We start from the raw sequence: 25199 nt of genomic DNA, 5'->3' as shown, positions 1-25199 counted from the left end.
TATATCATGGTCACCCTACATAAACCGGCGCCGGCGCAGAACCAAAGTTTCGGCCGAAGATATATCCACACGCTCAACAACCCATCGTCACTTCGCAAGACGAACGCGCGCGAAACGCTCCGTCGGAAACAGATTAAAAATACGCATAAATTTAACAGATAAAAAATTAGAACCCGCGGGAAATAGTGCGTGTGTGTATTTATAGTGTTGTGATTGACTTGTTGGACGAGGTAATTTTTTATTTCTTTTTTATTTTTGTGTTGTTTGACAGGTGGATATTTTTGGTAATTTATAATGAAAGACTATAGGTATTTAAATTAATTATATATAGGGCTATAATGTATAAAAAATAATGTAGAATATAGGCAAAAACAAATGTTTCTCTGATAGTAAAACTTTGTAATTTTTTTCATTACCATTTTTAATTTTTCATTTTGACTAAACCCTGGGCTTTTTAAAAAGTACAACTCAATATAACATAACGTTTCTGAAATTTTAGTTTTTGGTAACTTATTAATAGATACAATTATCTATGTAATAACTTCTCATTAATGTCCATGTCTAGTAATTAAAATTAAGTTATCTCACACTGCGGTAGATGGCCCCAATAGTTTAAAAATGTAAATAATTAAACTTGAACTATCAACTAATTTAAAATAGTCGATGTTATTTTTCTGTTATATCGTAAACTACATTTTACTATGTTCTATTGTTAATTTATTTTTTATATTCTTCATGATTGAAATATTTAAATTTTAATGTAATTTTATGAAACGTATTTTTTGTAAGTAGCTTTTTAATTTTTTTTTCATGTACTTTATTGGCATCATTTAAATGACTATCATCTGTTGAAAACTGCACTAGAAACTTTTTAATAAATGCAACTTCTATTACCGTTTTCTGTTAAAAAACATATAATAATATTCCATTTACTTTATTAAAAAATACCCCCAATTATTATCTAAAAAAAAAGTAAATACGAGTATTTACTTTTCTTTTTTTTTATAATATAGAGGTAGCAGACGAGCATGCAGTCCACTTGATGGTAAGTGGCTACTGCCGCACATGGACATCTGTAATCAACCTCAGATAGGATTAGATATTCCTACCTGAGGTCGGCCACAGATGCGCCGCTACACCTGAGGACTAAGCTGGAACGCCTCGGAAAAGTCTGTCTCCCTTACCACACCCTTCAAACCGGAACACAGCAGCGCCTAACATTGCTGTTATTAGGTAGAAATAGGTGTGGCGGTGGTGCCGCCGGATTCGAACCACAAAGGGTTCTACCACCTTCAACTTATTACCTTACCGTACTTACCTTACTTATTTACTATCAGCCTTTCATAGACCACTACTGAACATAGGTCTCCCCTGACCTGCCATTGATTTATTAAAGTAAAAATCTATATTCAATAATTTGTTAACAATTTTCGAATTATATCATAGTTAAGTATAAATCTGTATCGAGGCGTTACTCATAGATTGCATGTTAGAATTGGCACACGACAAGGTTGTTCGATGTCTTCTGAGAAGTTACACCCAATCACACCAATGAGCACGTACAGTATCTACCTATAAATTAAACAGCTGTTTTAACTTCTCATATCACTGATATGGCCTTTATATAACTAAGTACATACAATTTGTATCGACAATTCATCTTTGTCACTTAACTAGTCTTTGTATCGATAATTGACGCCCGTGGCGGAGCGGTCACCATACCAGTCTGACACGCAAAGGGTTCCAGGTTCGATCTCCGGCCAGACATCTGGGTCTGGGTGTTTGTGTTTATGTTTCTGTGTAAATAGAGCTCAGAGGGGTTAAGGTCATAGCCACAGCACTAGCCAATTGCAAATTAGTAAACTTGACACCAATGTGTCCCTTCAGCGCTTAAGCTTGATAATTAATTTCTAATACATACATAACATAGAATATAGTGGTACGTGCCTCAAATGCGAACCTCCGACCTCACGATTGAGATACCGATTTTTAAGGCTAACCACGGATTTAAAACAGTCGTGTATCAATTATACATATCAAAACATGTATGCAACTACATAAAATATTTCGCAGCTGCGTCATCACCACTGACCATAAAATAATGATATAAAAACGTAAATTCTCTCTCCTATCACTAAAACCTGAATAGAACAGACATAAAGATGTCAGAGCTCCATTATCTTATTTGCTATTGTGGGTTGAGTGGGTGTATCTAAAAATAAGAAGATTTTGGATCAGGTTTTATAGCTTACCTACTTACCAAAGTGAAGCTTGAATTATTAAGCTTTATGCATCTTTGAATACTAAGGGGAGTGCTTAAATGCGACAAATGTAGTATCTTAAAGAAACTAGTCATTATCATAATTTCTAGCAAATTTATTCCGCAGCAGTAATAGCCTAGTGGTTAAAACCCGGCGTCAATCTAGAAGATCAAATCTCAAGCACGCAACTCTGATTTTTCAGTTATATACGTATTATGAATAAATTATCACTTGATTTAACGTTTAAAGGAAACATTGCGAGGTAACCTATATAGTTGAAGAAACTTTCAAAAAATCTTCATTAATGTATGGTCTACCAATTCTCACTTGACCAGCGCGGTAGACTTTTGGCCTTGTCCCTGTAGTTCCGGGACTAGAATAGGGCTACGGTATCCCCTGCCTGTCGTAAGAGGCGACTAAAAGGGGGCTTCCGGGGTTGCGGGCGGCAAGAGTGGGAGCTCGAACCGCCCGGCCAGCGACCCCGGGAAGGACGGCGGTATGTGTGGTCGCATACCGTCGTATACACCTGATGGTGTGGCGAGCGACAAGCTCACCTGGGCGGAGCCCGACGGGGCAACGCGCTAAGAGGACTCCGGTTGCGTTCCTTTGGAGATCCCGGAGCCCTCAACGCAGCGCAAAGGACGGCCACCGGGGGGGTTTTAGTGCGGTAATAATCCCACATAACTCGGCGTCGCTCCCACGTTGTCGGGTACCTTTTGAAGGTTTCCCCCTCGACAAAAAAAAAACAAAGACTTTTGGCCTAATCCTTCTAATTGTGAGACGAGATGTGTGCCCAGCAGTGGGATAGTAATAGGTTGATCATGAAGATGATGATGATGATGTTTAAGATTGATGGTGAAGTGTATGACTTTTTAAAATCGAACTTCAGGCTCCGGAATTATTAATTAAATTCGAAACTCGACACCACAACCTATAAACATTTTTTTCTTGATAGTTTAAAATGTTTTTCTTGTTATTTTGATATTACCTCTATATTTCCGGGTAACCTGTATACGTTATTATAGTTATTATAAAACAATTATTTTTATGAGATGTTATTGGTTTTTCTAAAAACTTCTTATGTTATTTTTTTCAAAATGCTTATTTAATTCGAATCTTAACATTTGATATGTCGTTTTTGCGAATTAAATCTTTTAATATTAGAGGCCTGTGATTAAAATGTCATAATAATAAATTTAAAGATCTGTTTAAAGTATTAACGATTCGGAGTTTATGATCTGTTAATTGTTCTTCATAAAAAGGCTACAAGAAACAATTTATAGTACGGGCTGTTCTATTTTAATATAAAAATAAGATTATCACTGTTATCATCAAACTTAACATAATATTATTATTTTTTATTACAAAGTTTTAATAATAATTTACTATGTTCTAAACTCAATTATTGCGTTTAATAATAGTTTACTGTGCTAGTCTAAACCCAATGATTGCATATTTTCAAAAAAAAGCTACTTATTTATAGCTATTCCACAGGAAATGATTTGACATAAAATTTTATTTTGGTATCGCCAACGCTATTTTCAACAAATTTCTATGACAACACGCCAAACCACTGAAATCTAGGCGTTTTTCACTTTTCGAATCTTTTGATCTTTGAGTATATTTAAAATTTAGGATACACGAGTTAATTACTGCTCTCAATTATAGTTCTCATTAGTTAAGACTATTTGTAACGCTAATTGCAGAAAATCTGAGCTGTTCCTAAATATACTCTCACCGTAAGAAACCTACTTTATATTTTAATACATGTTTTCTTAAAATAATAAAAAAATACAAGCAATGAAAAGTAACAGAATAATTACTTATATTTCAATATTCTGTTGTCTAATGAAAATAAGCCATCATTTCCTATACTCCCTATATACATTTGCGATATAATTTTTTTAACATGTCAAAAAAGTTGGCAACGAAATGGATAGCTTAATATTCTTTGGAAGCTTAAAAACAAAATTCTCAAAATATATCTAGCAAAATTCAGCTATGTAAATCATATGAAGTTTTTAAAAATATTTTATTTACAGGTACTTAATCCAAATTAATTGAAAGATGGAGCCACTTGTCGTAGACGTCGTCCATTTCTACCCTCGGGAGAATTCCCAGACACATAACACTGTCAAGTAAGTTTTATTTTAGATTTAGATTTTTACACTCACTCACACTAAGATCCTGTTTCGATGCCATGGACACACACAAAGATGAATACACAAACATCCAGACCGGGAACAGATACGTATAACTCAAATGTCTGTCTGGATGGGGATCGAACCCGAAGCCTTTGCGCGTCGTCAGATATTTTGATTACCTAATATAAAAAAGAATAACCTACTTTCAAATAAATCATACAACCACATTAAAAGTCAATTTCGGATTTACTTACGCCCGTTATCAATAATCAATCCATCTATTATAGTTTTACCTACCAAAGATCTAAATACCAAATATCTGTCAATTTCTGCCTCATAAAAATTCTAGCAGTCACAAATTGACAAACGGTCTTTGGTAAGCAAACCTTCGATAGATTGAAAATTAATAACGAGGGTTAATTAATTTAATAAGTATCCAAACACCATGTTGTATTTTAATAATGTTGCAAATATTAACATTTAATGTGAAGCCGGTTTATATTTGCATAGTTAACGATTGTGGCACTTTAAATTTATTCCAAGCGTTTGTCGTAAAATATCTTAACAACCCAACCAAGATTCTTACTAAACAATGCATAATACATTGTATGTGCCTTGTGCATGGTTCATGTAAAAATATGTAGAACGAAAACTTTTCGACGGACAGATTTTTGAAATTATACTTCTTTGGAATAAATGAGAGTATTTTTTTACAAAACCAGCGAATATTGCAAGAATTGCAAAATTTTGTAGAGACCGTCGCTTTAAGGGTTTCATGCCCAAAGAGTAAAAACAGAACACCATTTTTAAGCCTCCACTGTCTGTCCATCTGTATGTCTTTCAAAGGGCTCTATCTCTTGAAACGTAATAGGTAGACACTCAAATTTTTACAATGCATCACATCTATGGCTACCATGATAACAAATACTAAACATAAATAATTACATGAAAATTTGGTGGTACTGAACCCTCCATGTACGAATTCGACTCACACATAACCTATTACTATTATTTAGGTATATCATAGATACGATAACGTTACCATCCCCATTGATAACATGCATCCCTTACCAGATTCGAGGCTGTGAACGATGAGAACCCTACAACAGCGATCGTGCGTCGTGGCCAGCCCTTCAACGGCGTCATCAGGTTCACGAGGCCCTTCGACGAAAACGAAGATATGGTGCAGCTTATATTCTCACTGGGTAAAGACTTTTGGTATTTAATCATATAAAAGTTGAAAACCTAATCATATAAAAGTTGAATATTAAGGACACATTTTTCAGTGGTAGATTGATGACGTTCAACAAGATCAATTTTTTTTATAATAGTATAGGAGTATCTACTTAGCAGTTGAGCATGCAGTCCGATGGTAAGTGGCTGCCGCCCATGGACATCAGTAATCAACCTCATATAGGACTAGATTCATACATAAGGTCGGTCACAGATGCGACGCTACGCCTGAAGACTAAGCTAGAATGCCTGGGATAAATGTCTTACCACAGTTTTCAAACCAGAATACAGCAGCGTTTAACACTGCTGTTATTAGGCAGAAATATGTGTGGCGGTGCTGCCGCCGGAGTCGAACCACAGTGGGTTCTACCATCTTCAAAATTAAATATTTTTTGTAGGAGACAAGCCAGCGCTGGACACCCAGGGTTCAGTGTTCCTCCGCAGAGACGTCATCACTGATAAGCACAACTGGAGCGCCAAGCTTCAAGATGTTCAAGGCGATACCCTGTCTTTTGAGGTAAGTTTAATATCATCAGATTTTGAAGCTCTTTTGTTGGAGGCCGCTAGAGTTCTTTATGCGACATGACACAGACACGGCATCAGGAATAACTAAAGGGACTCATATTCTTTGAAATTTTACTGCATGCTTTCACTGATCCAGCGCGTCACCGATATGCCTCTGTTGACGCTGACATGTCGTCGGTAGCAACGGGATGTCGGTGCCGTACCGTGTAGTGTCGTGTTGTCCTAATGAAACGCCATTAATTACCATGGTCGATTCATACAGAAGCTCAGTACCCAGCGTGCTATAGGGAGAGCTATGTTTGATATTTTGCTACTTGGCAAAATCTTCAATGACGAGATCTGTAGATAAACAAAATGTACAACATAACTCTCTACTTTAGTAGGCTGAAGTATAATCAACCCGTTACTTTCCCACTGCTGAGCAAGGATCTCTTCCCAGAACTTTTTATGTACCTACGAGTATAAATAAAATATGGTTGTAAAAAGAAAAAAACTATATCGGTTTACTTTATTACGGTTACTTAAATATAAATAAAATGGAAAAAATGTCGGTCACATTGAGGTACAAAAAACCGAATGACCGATTGGATTGCGTATCAATATTTTTTGTTTTCGGTAACCTTTAGACAAGTCCTCCAAGAAGCAAAAAATAGATACATTTTTGAGTGTACGTCCTTTGCGACTAAACCACTTAAATTATATACCTACATAGCTATATTAAGTAGAGACGCTGGGTAAAGTTATCGTCATCCCATTATTATTCCACTGATGGGCACAGGTCTCCTCTGTCCCTGTAGTTCCGGGACTAGAATAGGGCTACGGTATCCCCTGCCTGTCGTAAGAGGCGACTAAAAGGGGGCTTCCGGGGTTGCGGGCGGCAAAAGTGGGAGCTCGAACCGCCCGGCCAGCGGCCCCGGGAAGGACGACGGTATGTGTGGTCGCATACCGTCGTATACACCAGATGGTGTGGCGAGCATCAAGCTCACCTGGGCGGAGCCCGACGGGGCAACGCGCTAAGAGGACTCCGGTTGCGTTCCTTTGGAGATCCCGGAGCCCTCAACGCAGCGCAGAGGACGGCCACCGTGGGGGTTTTAGTGCGGTAAAAATCCCACATAACTCGGCGTCGCTCCCACGTTGTCGGGTACCTTTTGAAGGTTTCCCCCTCGACAAAAAAAAAAAAAAAAAGGGCACAGGTCTCCTCTAAGAGAGAGGTGTGAAGAGTAGTATCTACTAATTGGACACAATCTACACTTGGACTATCAATAAATATTGGCGAGTATTGATGGATCAAAAAAAGTCAGATTTTTTGTCAATAAAGTTTATGACGCGACGTACACATAAATAAACATTGATGGAATCATGGGTACCATGATATTTATTGACGTGGTCAATAAAGATTGGCTTAGTGTAGACTGTCCCTATAGTTCCGGGAATAGAATAGCGCTACGGTATCCCTTGCCTGTCGACTCTAAGAGGCGACTAAAAGGGGCTTCCGGGGTTGCGAACGGCAAGTGTGGGAGCTCGAACCTTCCAGTAAGCGACCCCGGGAAAGACGGCCGTAAGTGTGATCGCATACCGTTGTAAACACCAGATGTGCGGGAGGAGCGTAATTCGCGACCCGCAGGGCAGAGCCCGATAGGGTCATCGCGTTTGGAGGACTCTGGTTGTATTCTGTCAAGTCTCCACCAAACGCCGTGGACGGCCACCAAGGGGTTTTTAGTGCGTTAAACATTCTACATAACCCGGCGTGGCTTCCATGACGTCGGGTACCTTTTGAAGGTTTTCCCGTAAACAAAAAAGAGCCTTGATGTAGACACGGCAAAAAAACATCATTAATAAATATCTTTCCGGCACTTTTACAAAACACGTAGATAAAAATCACCTTACAGTTAGAAATCTCGAATTGAAATAATTATTCTTGTGTAGGCGTGAGACTTGGCCGCCTTCCAACCCCGGCGCCAGCAAGGTGTTTTCCTAATCACATGCCGCCAATGTCTCTATCAGTCTGTCCATCTTAGATCTGATTGACGTGATTTTATAGATTGTCCTGTGTAGCATCAAGGTTTGTTATGGTTTTCCGTCAATAATGATCTTGGTATGATTCTATTTATTTATTTGAAACTGTACTGACAACGTGTTAGAATTTTGCGTAGGAGTATATTTATAACGTTGTATACCTATGAACGTGGTAGAGCCCTTTGCGGTTCGACTCCGGAAGCAACACTGCCGCACCTATTTCTCTCTTCTTCTCTTCTCTAATAATAACTGTTAGGGTGTGTTAGTTTAGACTGACCCAGAATCCCCAAAACCTGATTAGTTTAGACACGGCCAGATAGATTTCTGAATGATTGATATCTGTTCTGGGTCTGGGTGTTCGTGTAAATGAGTTTGTATGTTTCTATTGTACAGGAAAAATCCTAGTGTGGCGCTGTGAGTATAGAAAACATTATTATTCTTTGTATTCACTTCAAATAAAAACAAAGTTTTTAGCGCTTACCACTGCTACTCTTATAGGGCAGAAGTAGAAGGCGGCACAGTTGCACCAAAGGGTATTTTACATGTATAACAATTTTATAGTATACCTTGTACATATATATTTTTGTCCGCACCCAGGAAGTAATCGAACCTCAACATGCAACAAAATTGATAAATTATTCAAAACTTAGACAGCATATTAATAACCTGATTATCAAATATTATCTGGATATAGGTATGTATGGAATGTTTGTTCTGAATTAGTTACAACTACAATACATTGTATTGTAGTTATAACAAATTAAGCTTTGTTTTGTTAATACAATAGATAATACATGTGTCTATGGTGGTCATTGGTCTTGTATTTAAATTTAATATGTCTAAGCGGGTACTTTGATTTCTAATTTGGTATGATTATTCAGTTGTTGTTTACATCTATAAAGAGAATAGTTAAGTTCAATTTGCCCCCTTATTAGTGTGAGTTTCAGGTGAATTTCTATATCTACAAAATTTGTCTATGCCTGTAATATTATTCTCAAAACAAAATTTTAATTAAAATTTTATATCTATTTGATACCATAACAAATTTTAAAAGTGGTTCTGTGTGTTATGTGATGTTACAATATCAAATATGTAGCGATTTTTAATTCATTTTGGATAAAGACCTGTATCTAAATCTGTGCTTTTTGTGCACCAAATATTTTAAATTAGGTTTTATTTGTTTCCCAAGGTTAGTACGTAAAACACGACCACAAGACTTGAATAATAATTGTATTGACATACAAGTTGACCACAAAGTACGAAACTTCCTTCTACATTATATCAATGTTAGGTTAGCTAGGTTACCTAGGTTTTTGAGACCTAATTAACATAGCATTAGTGTATGTAGTATCGCTTCACTGATGCTTAGAATACAAGTAAGGTCCCGTTTATAATAAATTATTGTATTTCATTTAAAGTTTTTTTTTTTATAATATGGGAGTAGCAGCATGTACGAGCATGCAGTCCACCTGATGGTAAGTGCCTACTGCCGCCCATGGACATCTGTAATCAACCCCAGATAGGATTAGATATTCCTACCTGAGGTCGGCCGCAGAAGCGCCGCTACCCCTAAGGACTAAGCTGGAACGCCTCGGAAAAGTATGTCTCCCTTACCACACTCTTCAAACCAGAACACAGCAGCGCTCAACACTGTAATTATGTGTCAGAAATAAGTGTGGCGGTGGTGCCGCCGGAGTCGAACCACAAACGGTTCTACCACCTTCAAATCAAAGTTATATTATCAAATGATCTATTACAATTTTGATTTGTCTATACAGTATTTTGATAGACACGAGCCCTTTCTGAGGCTGTGTTTCGATAGTTACTTCAATGCATTAAGAATTACGATATTATTCACCTAATGTGTTCATGTACCAGAATGCCCCTAGCAACTCCGCTCCGCTCCGCCTCAACTAAACAAGAGACGATATTGAGCCATTCATCTTAATCAATCTATATTTTTTTCCTACCAAAGATTGAATCATGACAGTGTGTAATGAAGATGTCAAATGTCAATCTTGAGTAGCCAAAACACTGGATAGGTTATTAACAACGACCGTCAGTGTTTAGGAGTCTTGTATTTATCTCGACAATTAACTATAATATATTTCTATAACTATAATAAAAACTTGTTTGAAAATACAAAACTTGAATCATAAAAGTCAGAAGAATGTTGGTCTATTATAATATTCGACAAGATTTACAGTTACGAGAATTTAATAGTCATAATTTTATAACATGCGAAAAAAGTAATTTTATATGATAATACATTTGATTGCTTGTTGACAAAACTAAAATATTGAATATAAGGCGAGGAGCACACTAGGCGAATAACCGCGCAGTGAATTTTACATTTCATCTTGACAAGTAATCAATAAAACTGTAATATTTTACGGTAATAAAACAAAGGTGGTCAGGAATAACTTACTTATAATAAGAATAAAATTAATATAGTTGCTTATAGAATTAAGAAAAAAATAAATAAATAGTAATAATTATCTATTATTGGAATTGGCTGAGTTTCTTACCGGATCTTCTCAGTTGAGGACGCGTTCCAATCCCGTAAAAGTTTAAGAAAAAATATTGTAACTAAAACTGCCACCGTAGACCTATACAAAATAAATATAAATAAACGCTTTCTACACTCACAGCCACACACTAGGATTCCCTGTATCGTGGGTGCCATGGACATACACATAGACAAATACACAAACACCCAGACCCAGAAACAGAAATCTAAATTCATCATTTAGATATCTGTCTGGCTGGGGATCGAACCCGGGACCCTTTGCGCGTCAGACCGGTATGGTGGCCGCTCCGCCACGCAGGTCGTCTTAAATATATTTCATGTCATTTCATTAAAGAAATAACGCGCACGAAACGTATCCGTGGGCCGCGAGGAGAGTATCTAGGAAAAACCACGGGCCATAACCCAAGGGCACAAGGGTCGCGGGAATCGCGGCGCACATGTGTGCGTTAGTAGTTGTAAACTTGTTACACAATATAATATTACTCAAAAATGCAGCATTATGCAAAATGCAACAAAGAGAAACTATTATAGTCCCGTGGATACTGGCAATGCAAAATATGTAAATATACATAGTAACCAAACCGAAAACCTGGACAAACAATATTATGTATAAAACTCTCGTGTCACAATGTTAGTTACCGTACTCCTCCGAAACGGCTTTACCGATTTTCACCAAATTTTATATGCATATTCAGCAGGTCTGGGAATCTGCTACTATGTATTTTTCATACCCCTAAGTGATAAGGATTGTTCACCCTTAATATTTTTATTTATAAGGCAACACAACCTTTGCCGGATCAGCTAGTAGTTTTATAATAAATAGTGTAAATCAGATTTTATCAAAATGGTAATGAGGTAAACGGACAGACAGACTTTGTATATTATATTAATTAATATTATAGCTACATTGTAAGTTGCCTTATACGTAACATTGTCAATTTTCACACCAAACCGGTACTATATTTATGTTAATACAATTATTATATTTACATAACTCGTTAGCTCAATTGGATTGGAATTTTATTTTCTACAAAACAGCTACGTATTAATATATCTTTATATATATAATGCTTATGTGTGTGTGTATGCCACTAAACTCCTAAACGACTGGACTAATTTTGATGAAATTTGTTGTGTGTGTTCAAGGGGACTTGAGAATGGTTTAGATTCACAATTTAGTCCGTGGGAAAAGGGTTTTTTTTTAATTAATTTTTAATTCGTAAGTAGTTATAGAATCGGGGACTATGCATTTGATCAATTGATGATCTTTAGCAAAGTTGTTGTCCAAGAGCCCACGAGGGTTTGGGAGTTGGTAAGACCAATTTTCGACAGATGGCACCACTGTCATTCGAATGCAGGTACAAATTTTCCGTTTTATGTATGTCATATTATTTCTTTAAACAAACAACAACAAACAAATTCTGTATAGCATAATGAACTTTATGTCAATTGTGGAACGTACAAACTAAATACGTGCCAAAAAAAAGGTTGCGCGTCTTCCGGGGAATCCTCGTGCATTCTCGTAAATTCCCTAAAGAACTGTCGGCGCCATCTGTGGATTTTATCACAATTGACATAAAGTTTATTATGCATTATGTTAAAGTTTATTATGGAGACAGACTTTTCTGAGGCGTTCCAGCTTTGTCCTCAGGGGTAGCGGCGCATCTGTGGCCGACCTCAGAAAGGAATATCTAATTTTATCTGGGGTTGATTACAGAATACAGATGTCCATGGGCGGCAGTAGCCACTTACCATCAGGTGGACTGCATGCTCGTCTGCTACTTCTATATTATAAAAAAAAAAAAATGCTATGCAGAATTTGTTGCAAAAATTCGCTTCCATTCCGTTCCGCGGCAATGTAAATTGAGCCTAAGGGTGGTATGGAGGCCGGCTAACTTACATATAAGGCAAATATTTATGGTCGGCTTACGATAAAAAAATGCAGTGATAGCCTAGTGGTTAAGAAACGCGGCCTCTCGATCGAGGGGTCCGAGGTTCAAATCCCAGGCACGCACCTCTGATTTTCAAATTTATGTGCGTATTAGAAATTAATTATCACTTGCTTAAACGGTGAAGGAAAACATCGTGAGGAAACCTGCATACCTGAGAGATTTATAAAAAATCTTTAAGGTTTGTGAAGTCTACCAATACGCACTTGGCCAGCGCGGTGGACTATGGCCTAATCCTTCTCATTCTGAGAGGAGACCCGTGCCCAGCAGTGGGACAGTAATGGGTTGATGATGATGATGATGATAAGATAAACCGCCTATATGTTCTATGTGGATTTATGATATTACTTCCAAATAGATATATGCCTAAGATTTAAAAAAAAACTTTCACGTCAAAATCTACCAACACCCACTATGAAAGTAATGTGTTCATTGAACAAAACGTTTTTCACTCCGAGGGATGTCGAGTAAGACAGAAATGGATTCAGGATTATATATGGGCATAGTGGCTTTAAAGTGGTACAAAAAGGTGTAAGCAAAGATAGTAATAGCTAGGTATTGAACGTAAATTGTGGACATTTATGTCTTACGTTTTCTAGTAACCTACACTTAACACATTAACAACACTAACAGAACGAGGATAAAGCACTAAAACGGTCAGGTTTAGCCATAAAACTTAGATAGGTATCATTGGAAAATCTACTTGAGTATTCAAAACCTGTTTTTCAAAATGACGCAGCGTTTTTTACGTTTTAGTAGCAAATGGGAATGCGGTTGCATTAAACTATCGTATAACTAAATATTTATTCGTTAAATCTGTAAATATTTAGTCTAAACTTTCGATAATTTCCGAATACCTTTCGATCTTTTCCGAACTTCCTCCTGAGGTATTTCCGGAGCGCTATGACATGGGGCTCTTCAAAAAAGGTGTAAAAGAGCTCTCCTCCAAAGCCGGCGATGCATTGGCGACTTCTCTGGTGTTGCAAATGTTCATAGGCGATGGTGACTGTTTTCCTTCAGGCCTAAACGTTTAGATATCATTATAAAAAGAATATTTCTTTCGTTAATTAAGTTAATCAGTTAACGCCAATTATATATATTCAATCTACCGTTCAGTTTGTCTACTGCAGACTAATTGACGAATATATGACGAAGAATATTTGAAGATTTCTTCATTCAGACATTGTCATTTTTCAATCTTTGATAGGAAGAAATGGATAGATTGATTATTAATAATGGGCATTAGCCCTACTCTGTATTTATGTTGACAGTTTTTTCATCGGATAGTTATGTCAAAATTTAGTAGCAAAGGGATCCCAAACTATATTGTGGATGTACCATGATATTAGTTTATCTAAAAAAATAAACACTTTCTACACTCACAGCCCCACAGTAGCATTATCTGTGTCGTGGGTACCATGGATACACACATACACAAACACCTAGACCCAGAAACAGAAATCTAAATTCATCATTTAGATCTGTTCGGCCGGGGATCGAACCCGGATCTCTTTGTGCGTCAGACCGGTAATATGGTGACCGCTCCGCCACGCGGGTCGTCAATGAGGATCAATGAGTATGAAGATAAAAGATGCCCAGAATAAAACAAATCTAGATCTCAAGGATATCACATCTGGAATCAAGTAGACATACCATTGTTACTTATATTACAGAAAACAGAATATAGTTAGGCGGACAGAATAAAACATATCTAGATCTCAAGTGTAACATCTGGAATCAAGACTACATGCTTTGCTATTTCTATTTTGACAATCAGATTAAAGTTGATACGTCTGCGCCATGGAACAATAAATGGACTAGAGGATATTTTGAGAATCTGTGTAAAACTATCCTATACTAGTATGCCGCACAGTTTAATCTCAATTTGAAAGCTTTACCAAGAAGCGAGTCTAGAAACTCGGATACAATACATTTGCTAAAAAGTCGCTATAACTACATTTACCTACTACGGCAATATGACGGCGAAAAATTGTAACTCAGATCAAAAATTGTGAAATCTCGTATCTCTCGTTTTAGCAACAAATCTTTTTGTCATTAAAAGCATATCATAAGTCATTATTTATAATTTATCAACTATACTGCCGCTCTCTCCAAATGAAAAAGCCCCAAAAGCTGTTTTCATTGTTCTCCGACATGCAGACATGGCAAATACTATACAAAGTATAGTCAAGGTCAAGCTAGCATAGGTTTCAAAACATATATTTTATTATGATTTTTAACCTTAATAAATATATATTAATGGTAAGTAACTTATCGAATTCAAAAAGATTATCTTATATCTAAAAACTATTTAATGGATATTACGGCTAAATCTCTTCGTTTCCATCATAATTACTAAATAACTTATTTAAATAATGATACCTAGACTTCCAAAAAACATTATTTAATACCATGTCTATTTAATTTGCATAATAAGCTATTTACTATTCTTAATCCTGTTGGGAAAATCAAAAGATATTATCAGAATACACGAGATGTCTTTTATTTTAAACCATTATGTTAATTGCATTAAACTTCTAAAATATGAATAGTATAAAAATCTTGCGTAGATAAAGCAATTCCGTTACGAAACCTCTTATTTTTGCATAAATAACTTTTAAAAATTAAATAATTATGTAGTGTAATTAATCACTATTTATTACACTCGGGTTTTTTTTAGTATTTTTATAATATTACTTAGGAGTTTTCTTAATAATATGAAAAACGTGTTTTACATCTAAGTATCATTGCTAAATAAATAAATGAGGTAATATTCTAAGATGCGACTGCATGATTTCTACGTGCATCTGTGTTTTAATCATATACCTACTTCATAACTGACATGCATGAGAATTTTATGGAAACAAGTTTTCTAAAACGAGAAATCCTATTACATACAACTAGTATTAGTCGCTTCGAAAAAAAAAACAATTTTGGTAAAGACACTATTTTGATTTTTTCAAAATTCCTCGTACTCAGTGTCAGTAGTGTTAATGGCACCTTATATATTAAAATCCGTGAAGCCCAATTTGATGTTGAGCGCGCCAAAGAATTAGATATAAATTCATACATGCGCTCAAAATATATTACATGGCCTCTTGTCGCAGTCAGGTAGAAACTTGAAATGTCGATTATGGTTTAAACCTCTCGTATCCTGAGATGCTAAACATGCGGTGAGTCAATAACCTATTTGTCTCTGATTCTACATCAATAGTACAAAATGCCCTTGTCAACAGGTTTCCACCCCAGTGACCGTGCCAGTAGGAAGCTGGGCTCTCCGCGTGGTCACCAGGCTGAAGAGCTCCACAGCTCGTGAGGTCTACGACTTTGACCAGGACATCTACATCTTGTTCAACCCTTGGAATCCTGGTAAGTTCTAACTCTTCATAATTGGTTCGCTAATTCCACGGCAACTAAATTCATCATCATCTTGGAAATCACCGTCAATATCATCAACATTATAATCAACGCTTACTTTATGGCCTTCTTTATCTTCTTCTTCACTTCATCATCACTGCCAATACTATCATCTTTTATCATTACAATGATGTTAATAATTCAGTTATCAAAACTGCCATCTTCATTGTCATCACCACGATAACACTTTCATCATCATTGTCAATACCACGATCAACATTATCATCACAATCATAAAAGACGTTAAACTCTTGTTCTCTCTAATCACGATGTTAGTTGATCTGCCATGTACAGCAAGCAGTCATCACAGAAACATCACGCTAACTATAACCATCGCTCCCCAGATGACCAGACCTACATGGAAGATCTGACCCTACTGCAGGAATATGTACTGAACGACGTGGGCAAGGTGTGGGTGGGGCCGATCAAGACCACGCGTGGGAAACCCTGGTTCTATGGCCAGTTCGATGCAGCTGTTCTACCAGCTTGCATGTTCATGTTGGACCGAGCTGAGATTCCGTTCCATCTGTAAGTTCATTACCCTCTATGAGACACCTTTACTTTTTTATAATTTACCTGTGGCTATTCCGCCCATGGTCTTTTGTAATCAACCCAAAATAAGATTAGTTTTATAGCCGAGGTCGCCCAAAGATGTGCCGCTACCCCTGAGGACTAAATTGGCATACCTTGGAAAAGTATGCCTCCCTTATCACACCCTTGAAACCAGGACACAGCAGGGCTTAATATTGCTGTTATTAGGCAGAAATAAGTGTGATGGTGGTGCTGCTGCCGGAATTGAATCCCAAATGATTATACCACCTTTACTAGAATTACATGTTGTTAAGTCACCGCTTAACTATGCGTATTCTGAGTGTTTCGGCATAACCAGATGAACGGGCAACAAGATAAAAACTTAGAATATGCTTGACAAACATTATCCTCCGCAGCTAAGTAAATGCATCTAATTTATTCTTGTAAGTTAAAATTATAATCTCCTTTCTAGTCGTGGCGACCCAGTAAAAGTCTCACGTGTGATCTCCCGGATCGTGAACTCCAATGACGATGGTGGTGTGCTCGTGGGGCGTTGGGACGGAGAGTACGAGGACGGTACCGCACCATCTGAGTGGACCGGCTCCGTGGACATCCTCGCGCAGTACCTGGAGACGCAGCAGGAGGTGCCTTACGGACAGTGCTGGGTGTTCGCTGGCGTTGTCACCACAGGTAAGGAACTAGTGATGTGGGGAAATCTAACTATGTAGAACATTACTCCCGGTAGCTCAGTTGGAATAAGATCGAATCAATCGAACTGTTTGCTAGTTCTTCGGTCTACATAATAATTCTAAATAATTTATATGCCATTATTCATTTTTGAAGCTTTCGAGAGACTTCTTATACTAATTTCCTTTCAAGTTATATAAATTATTGATTATTTAAATGCTGTATCTTTTTTCTTATGTAATTTCTAATTCGTATAAATAAAGTTATAAAAAACAGATTATTCAAATCAGATCAATTACCAAAATTTACAAAGCTCTCTATAAATTACAGTCACAGGTTATCTAAAACGATTAACTAAAATAAAATTGATAACGTTAATTGTTGTAAAATTCAAGTCTATTGCGATATCAAGAGTATTATCGAAAGGCAATAAAATAGATAAGTAAGACGTTCAAAATAAACTAGTGTAAATATTATGTTATTAATTTTGCGATTACATACATATAACATAGAGCAGAGAGACTATCTCAGGAATGTCTGTTACTATGGACATTTGCAACACTAGAGGAATTGCAATTCGCCTTACGTTTCGAGAGATTTTCTATAACATAAAATAAATTGATACAAACGAAAGATAGGCACATAGACCTCAGTATAAGAATTTAAAATGAATTCCGTATGTTAATTGATAAGGTCTCCTTTACACTGTTCCGTCTCCAGAGCAAAACCTTATGAAATTACGGTAGTATCTTGACTCTTTAAACCTCCATGGTAAATTATAACTCCGTGCCTCGAAAAAAATACGTACTATGCTATAACGCCAAGATTTTAAACTATATGTTGTTTTAATAAATATAGTTGTGCGCTAAATTGGTTTAATTTATTTCTTTTATTTTTATTTCCAGTCTGCCGTGCCCTTGGCATCCCATCACGCGTGGTGTCCAACTTGGTGTCAGCTCATGACGCCAACAGCTCGCTGACCGTGGACAAGTACTACACCGAGACCATGGAGGAGCTGAACTTCGACCCCAACAACCCTGACGGAGCTGACTCCATCTGGAACTACCACGTGTGGAACGACGTCTGGATGGCGAGGCCTGACCTTCCACCAGGTAACTATCTATTATTGTTACTTTTAGATTTAAATTATCTGCGTAGGTTTCAGATAAAAAATGAATCCTACCCCACTTCTGCCAGAATTTGTCGCTTATAATGTCAAGCAGTCGCATCCGATCTGCAAGAATAATCCTGGTTCGATCCTCAGCTCGGATGAAATCTGATTTCTGGTCCCGTTCTAAGCATCGATGTATACGGTCTACTCATACTTACCTGTATCCATTGCATCCTCGTAGAAACTAGGTTTTAAATGTCTGAATCTAAACGAGAAGATTGGATCAAAACGTTCATCATGCTGGTTAAATAGGGCTGATACCTGTAAACTTTTTGAGAACATAGCTGAAAATCCAGCAAATTTGCTGCAATATGATTCCACTACCATTTCATTCATACCATTCATCATGCTGACCAAATACTTTTAAAGGCTCAATGTTTCCTTGACAATCTTTCCTCTACTGCAAGTTTTGCCATACGTTGAAATGTCATACTTACCTTGGATTCCAATAAATTCACTAGGTTACGGAGGCTGGCAAGCGATTGACGCGACACCCCAAGAGAAATCCGCCGGTATGTACCAGTGTGGCCCGGCGCCACTCGAGGCGATCAAGCAGGGCGTCATCGGCCTCAGCCACGACGTGGAGTTCATGCTGGCTTCCGTCAACGCTGACCTCATGAGGTGGCGAGTGGACCCTGAAGCGGAGACCGGCTACTCCATGGTCGATACTAATAATTACCAGTAAGTATTTGGTTTCCAACAAATCATTTCATCAGCGTAATAATCACTTGATGTGCACATGTTTTATCAATTGGTTAATGATTTACTTAAGTACATCAATATCCTGTGACATAAGTAAGTTATTAATTATGAATACATCTAATTAAAGTTCGACGATTAAGCAAGGACGTGTAACTGTCCCTGCCTTATTTTCAAACCAGATCACAGTAATAACAAAGATAGAAATTCTTATGTGTGATACATTATACAATATCCAACATACCAAGATTTCGGTATTTCTATGTTACTGTCGTGTTAAGGACTAATGCATGCGTCATCTGCTTCCATAACATAATTTTATTTCCACAGCATCGGCCGCATGATCCTCACCAAGAAACCGTACGTCTTCGACCCCCTGGGTGACGAAGATCGGCAGGACATCACAGCTGAGTACAAGCATAGAGAAGGAACAGCTTCTGAACGACTGGCCCTGATGAACGGCGTTCGGTACTCGGAGAGAGCTAAGAGGTAAGTTTGGCTGCATAGTGACTTCTATAACGAACAATTATAAATTAAAGAGGCTATTGATACTAAAGCATACTTAAGACTAGGATTCTAACGACTTGAGACGACGACTTGACTAAGAATAAATAAAACCTTACTGTTACTCTACTGTAATATATGTTACGGTATGGTTACTGTTATATCCGTACCACGCGTGAATAAGTTAATAAGTTGAAAATGCACAAGGTTCATTGCAGCTATTTGTACTCTTTAGTGAGAGGGTTATTTTAAAATTTGACAAGTTGTGTATGTGCGGAAATTAAGACCCGTTACTTACTTATTGACCCTATAAATTAAGATTATTAAACAACCGTAATGTTTATTATGACTAAAACAAAATAATGTACATAATTATATTTACAGTAGATCGACATATCAACATATTCACGCGTGGTACGGATATTACATTTACAGCTAAGAAACTCTGCTAAGCTTAGAAACAGCTTAAAACCAAATGCGTCTGCACTACATATTTATGATTTAAAATTTATTCTTCACAGGTACTACGCCGTAGCAAGCAGCCTCCAGAATGACATCAGCTTCAAGCTACTAGACATTGACACAGTCCAAATCGGCAAGGACTTCAGAGTCACTGTGGATATTCAAAACAATTCTGAAGAAGTAAGTACCTAATCTAGGATTTCTTCTCCCTAGATAAACGAACTTAAAAATTTTTCTTGCCTTTTTCAGAGCCTCTTGTTTAAAGCTTTAGAAAATATCCTTTTAGCACTTAAATACAAAAATATTTAATATAAATGAGACTTAAAGAAAGTTAGAAAAACCTAGCTATCTTTAAGTCTCGTCCCACATCACGCTTACCAACAATGGTTTTGTCTTTGTGTTACCGTTTTCAAATAATATCATTATTTTATATTTTTCCATAGGTCCGCAATATCAAAGCAGCGTTATCAGTAACCAGCGTGTTCTACAATGGAGTCAAATCCGATGTCGTGAAGAAAGTTGAAGGAAAGCTCTCTGTTGGACCTCAAAAAAGTAATTTTTAATTTATTTCGTAACTTCCATAAATAGTACATGAGCACGCTCTTTATAAAAAGAGCGTGTTGTAGGGGGATCCCTTAGGACCTATTTCCTCAAGTTGTAACTTATCATTCCGCTCCGGGTTGCGCGAAAGTACACTTCGCCACAGCTTTTAAAAAAGCCCCTTATAAAGCAAAGGCATCATCAAGCAATGGTTCGCAACGTCATCTGTGCCAGACTTCTTGTAGTTGCTGATCTCGTCTGCTACTACAATGAGAGTTACTGACTGAAATCGTTTGAACTCTGACTACTTAAATTTTATAAACAAGGGATTATTCTAGCTCTACATTATCCCTGTAGAAAATTTTAAGATAATTTAAAATCCCTGTGGGTAAATTTTAAAATTTGTTACCATTCCAGCTGAACAGGTTGGCTTCCTGGTGAAAGCTGATGAGTACATCCCGAAGTTGGTGGAGTACTGCAACATGAAGATATCGGCGATGGCCATCGTGGACGAGACGAAGCAGTCCTGGGCCGATGATGACGACTTCCAGATCCTCAAGCCGAATATCAGCATCAAGGTAAGCAGGATTTTTGTGATTTAAGTTGACGAAACCAAGTTAATTATTCGATTTCATCATGTTGATAAGCTTGAGGATGATGATGATGTCGATCTGTGACTATGATGATGAGAAATGTGAAGTTTCTGCTTTTGAAATTGATTGATTGTAAAACGAATATAATAACTCGTCCTTGTTTGCCACTTTTGAAGCAGATTCTATTAAATTATAAAAAAAAACTATTAGTATAATTTCATGACTATAGGACACTGGATAAGACTGATTTTCGGTGATAAAAGATGTTTTAAGTACAAGCAAAATCACATAGGTTTTTTACTGAAAATCATCGAGTTGTTATATCAGCATTACCTTTTTGAGAGTTGATTTTGTGACAGGAAAAAAAATGGTAGAATTTCCACTACTTAGATATTTAATAGTAATGATAATAACGTACTAAATCGTTGACTTTGACTTATTTAACCATTTACCTTCTTTTAGCTGACTTTTTTGGCTGGCATGCTGAGAGTGACGTCACATTCGCTACTTTTTTAACAACTTACCCTCTTTCGGCTGTCTTTCTTGGCTGCCACGCTGATTGCGACGTCACACCTGCTATAATTTCCAAACTTCAATAAACTACATTTAATTTCCATTCCAGTTCAACGACGACTTGGTGATCGGGGAACCAGCAACAGCGGTGCTATCGTTCGCGAACCCGCTAGACCGCGGGTTAACAGGGTGCGAGTTCCGCGTGACGTCATCCGGCATCGCGGGCCGCACGCTGCGCATCGCCGCCGCGGACGTCGCCCCCAGAGCTGTTGTTACCGCCGAGCTGCCTGTGCAGCCTAATGTAAGTATACAGTATAGGTGATGATCCGCGATTAAGCAGTGGCCCGAGGTTCAAACTTCAAATCCCAAGCACACATCTCTGATTTTTTAAAGTTATGTGCGTATAAAAAATAATTATCACTTGCCTAAACGGTGAAGGAAATCATCGTAAGGAAACCTACATACACGAGAAATAAAAAAAATCAAAGATGTGAAGTCTAACACTTCGCTCTTAACCAGCGGGATGGACTATGGCCTAATCCTTCTCATTCAAAGAGGAAACCCGTGCCCAGCAGTAGGACAGTAATGGGTTGATGACGATGATGATAATGACGACCCGCATGGTGGTTTTGAAGGTTGTAAAACCCATTGTGGTTCGACTTCGGTGGCACCACTGCCACTCCTAATTTACCTAATAACAGCAGTGTTAACTTAGTCCTCAGGAATGCACACATAACTGTAGCTAATCTTCAGACAGAAATCTAATCTTGTCTGGGGTAAATTACAAATCTCTATAGATAGACAGTACCCATTTTCCACCAGATGGACAGCATGCTCATCATACTGGGTCAAATGAAATCTTTGAATACGAAAATCGAATCGTGAGAAGCCGTTAAAGCTAGGGAGAAAAAACAAATGTAATTAACATTTTAAAACAAGTTTATTCATTTTAAAACCATGCAGACAGCATTTTCGCTTACAACAAACCATATTTGTTCAAAGGGGCGAAAACAACACTATTATACATATATATTATCATATAATAAATAATACGTATCGTAAAACTTATACATATACCATAATCCTTTATTAACTAGCAAATGCTTATTTGAAATTAATCTTTACCACACAAAAGATATCCTAGATTTTTCAAATTCATGCATGTAATTTTTAAATACAACATAATCTGGTCTACGTAGCTAATAATTATCTACGAGTATATAATATGAAGATTACAGCTTTTCATAAAGAAAATTTCAATTGCCAATATTTTCAAAGAGTAATTGATATAACTACGATTGTTAGGTTAGATTGATTTTTTTAAACAACTTATTTGTATTATTTTGTCTTTTTCTTTTTGAAGTTATACTTCTTGGGGTGTGTGCGAAAAATGTTGAGTGATCTACAAAGACGACAGATAACAATCGACACCATTAAGTTGGCTAGTTTATGCAAGTTTTGAAGAACATTTTATCTTTAGGAATATGATACGAACAACACTTAGAGTATCATTTTAGTAGTTTTTTGGTTTTAAATAGATTTACTTCACGTGGCTGTACACATACACACACTCTTTTTATTAAATAAGCCAAAGAAGTATAACTTCTTACATGCGCACAGAAGTACACACTTTATTTTTTATATATTTATTACATGAAAGCTCATGACCAATAATTTTTATTAGTATTTCTGCAATTTACTTAAAAAATCATAAGGCTACATCCTTCTTACTGTGAAGCATACACTTAAGTTTTAAGTTTGACTTATATTTGACTTATATGGTGCGACACAACGAGTGGTGATATTAAACAACAGTAAGTTATGATTAGTGAATAGATTTGTAAGAAATGACTATGTATTTTGGCATATAACCTGTCGATAATTGACTATTTAAAAGAAGTAGACTAGTTGAATACTGAAGATGTTATATATGTCTAGATTATGTATATTGAGACGAAACAAAAACTTGACAGTACCCATTTTCCACCAGATGGACAGCATGCTCGTTTGCTACTTCTATTTCAGAAAAACTATATCGTACTTTTCATTTTATTAAGGAAAATAACAATGTGTTTATTTTACAGAAACTTGGCAAAATAAACTTCGTGGCGACGTTCAAGTCAGTGGAACTGAAGGATATCAACGGAGCGGCTTCCGTCGAGGTGTTCGAAGGATAAAGTACCATATTATCAATATTTAATTGTAAGGATTTCTGCGTTGTCAGGTTACAGCTTTACTTTAAGTTTATTTGTTGTAAACTTTCCGCTTAAAAATGAAATTATGTTAACAACTTTTAAGGTTTATGTTTTGACCAGAATTATTTAGTACACGAAGCATTTCAGCTTAGTCCTCAAATAATATAATTATATTATACCATTATGAATTGGGACTAAGACAAGATAAATGCGTAAAATATTGCAAAACGTATGTAAGTACTAAATTTTACGTAATTAGTATATGATCACATTTATATTGATATAATTTAAAAATTAATCCTTGCATCAAGCTGTAAGAAGTTATCTGCTTATAATTTTGAAATTATTTAGCTCTTAAATTCCTCAGCAACGGTAATTTTATTGAATTACCTAAAAAAACCATTCATGTTGAGTTATTTTAGCATTTCAAGTTTATTAAAAATATATTTTAAATAACTTAGTTATTGTTACTTTTAAGTTTAATATTTTTTATACGACTTAATATGTTATGTACATTTATTAGTTTTAAGATAATAATATATACCAAGTGCCATATGGCAACATTATCTCTGGTAGCTTATATTTTTGTATTTCACCATGTATAATGAGCCCAAATAAAATATTGTTTATCAAATTGTTTCTTTTATGATAACGTGGTAACCCTAACTTTAATATTAGAGTAAAATTTTACTTTACTGAATTTTTTACTGGCCTTACTATATTTTTTAACCAAAACTTATAGTCCGACAAACTTATCAATGTTTTTCCGAAGCAGCTATGTTCTATTGTGTATGTCTATGGTCATTACTTTTATTTATTAAAATAACGACATTAAAAACTTATATTATTTGGCAATAAAATACATATTTTTAACATTATAATTACAGATTCGTAATAATCATTGGCTTTATCCAGAAACACTTAATACTGGGTCAAATGAAATCTTTGAATACGAAAATCGAATCGTGAGAAGCCGTTAAAGCCAGGGAGAAAAAACAAATGTAATTAACATTTTAAAACAAGTTTATTCATTTTAAAACCATGCAGACAGCATTTTCGCTTACAACAAACCATATTTGTTCAAAGGGGGCGAAAACAACACTATTATACATATATATGATCATATTTTAAATAATACATATCGTAAAACTTATACATATACCATAATCCTTAATTAACTAGCAAATGCTTATTTGAAATTAATTTTTACCACACAAAGATATCCTAGA

General features: G+C 36.4%; 2 protein-coding genes across 3 annotated transcripts in view; one reads left to right on the top strand and one right to left on the bottom strand.

Moving 5' to 3' along the window:
• Positions 1–25199, bottom strand: part of LOC140752399 (BOS complex subunit NCLN) — a 217814-nt gene that overhangs the window by 178034 nt on the left and 14581 nt on the right. The window lies entirely within an intron of this gene.
• Positions 69–24604, top strand: LOC140752469 (hemocyte protein-glutamine gamma-glutamyltransferase). Its single transcript, XM_073086792.1, has 15 exons — positions 69–230; positions 4304–4399; positions 5480–5610; positions 6037–6155; positions 15895–16027; positions 16420–16603; positions 17079–17296; positions 18199–18405; positions 18926–19145; positions 19494–19652; positions 20189–20309; positions 20573–20681; positions 21087–21247; positions 21885–22076; positions 23860–24604. Exons 2-15 carry the CDS (start codon positions 4329–4331, stop codon positions 23950–23952), a joined length of 2118 nt encoding a protein of 705 aa, XP_072942893.1. The 5' UTR covers positions 69–230; positions 4304–4328; the 3' UTR covers positions 23953–24604.

Source organism: Epargyreus clarus, unplaced genomic scaffold (genome assembly GCF_041222505.1).
Source record: "Epargyreus clarus isolate Ecla_fem2 unplaced genomic scaffold, WU_Ecla_fem_2.2 ptg000024l, whole genome shotgun sequence".
Lineage (NCBI taxonomy): Eukaryota > Metazoa > Arthropoda > Insecta > Lepidoptera > Hesperiidae > Epargyreus > Epargyreus clarus.
This window is presented reverse-complemented; position numbering and strand designations above follow the sequence as displayed.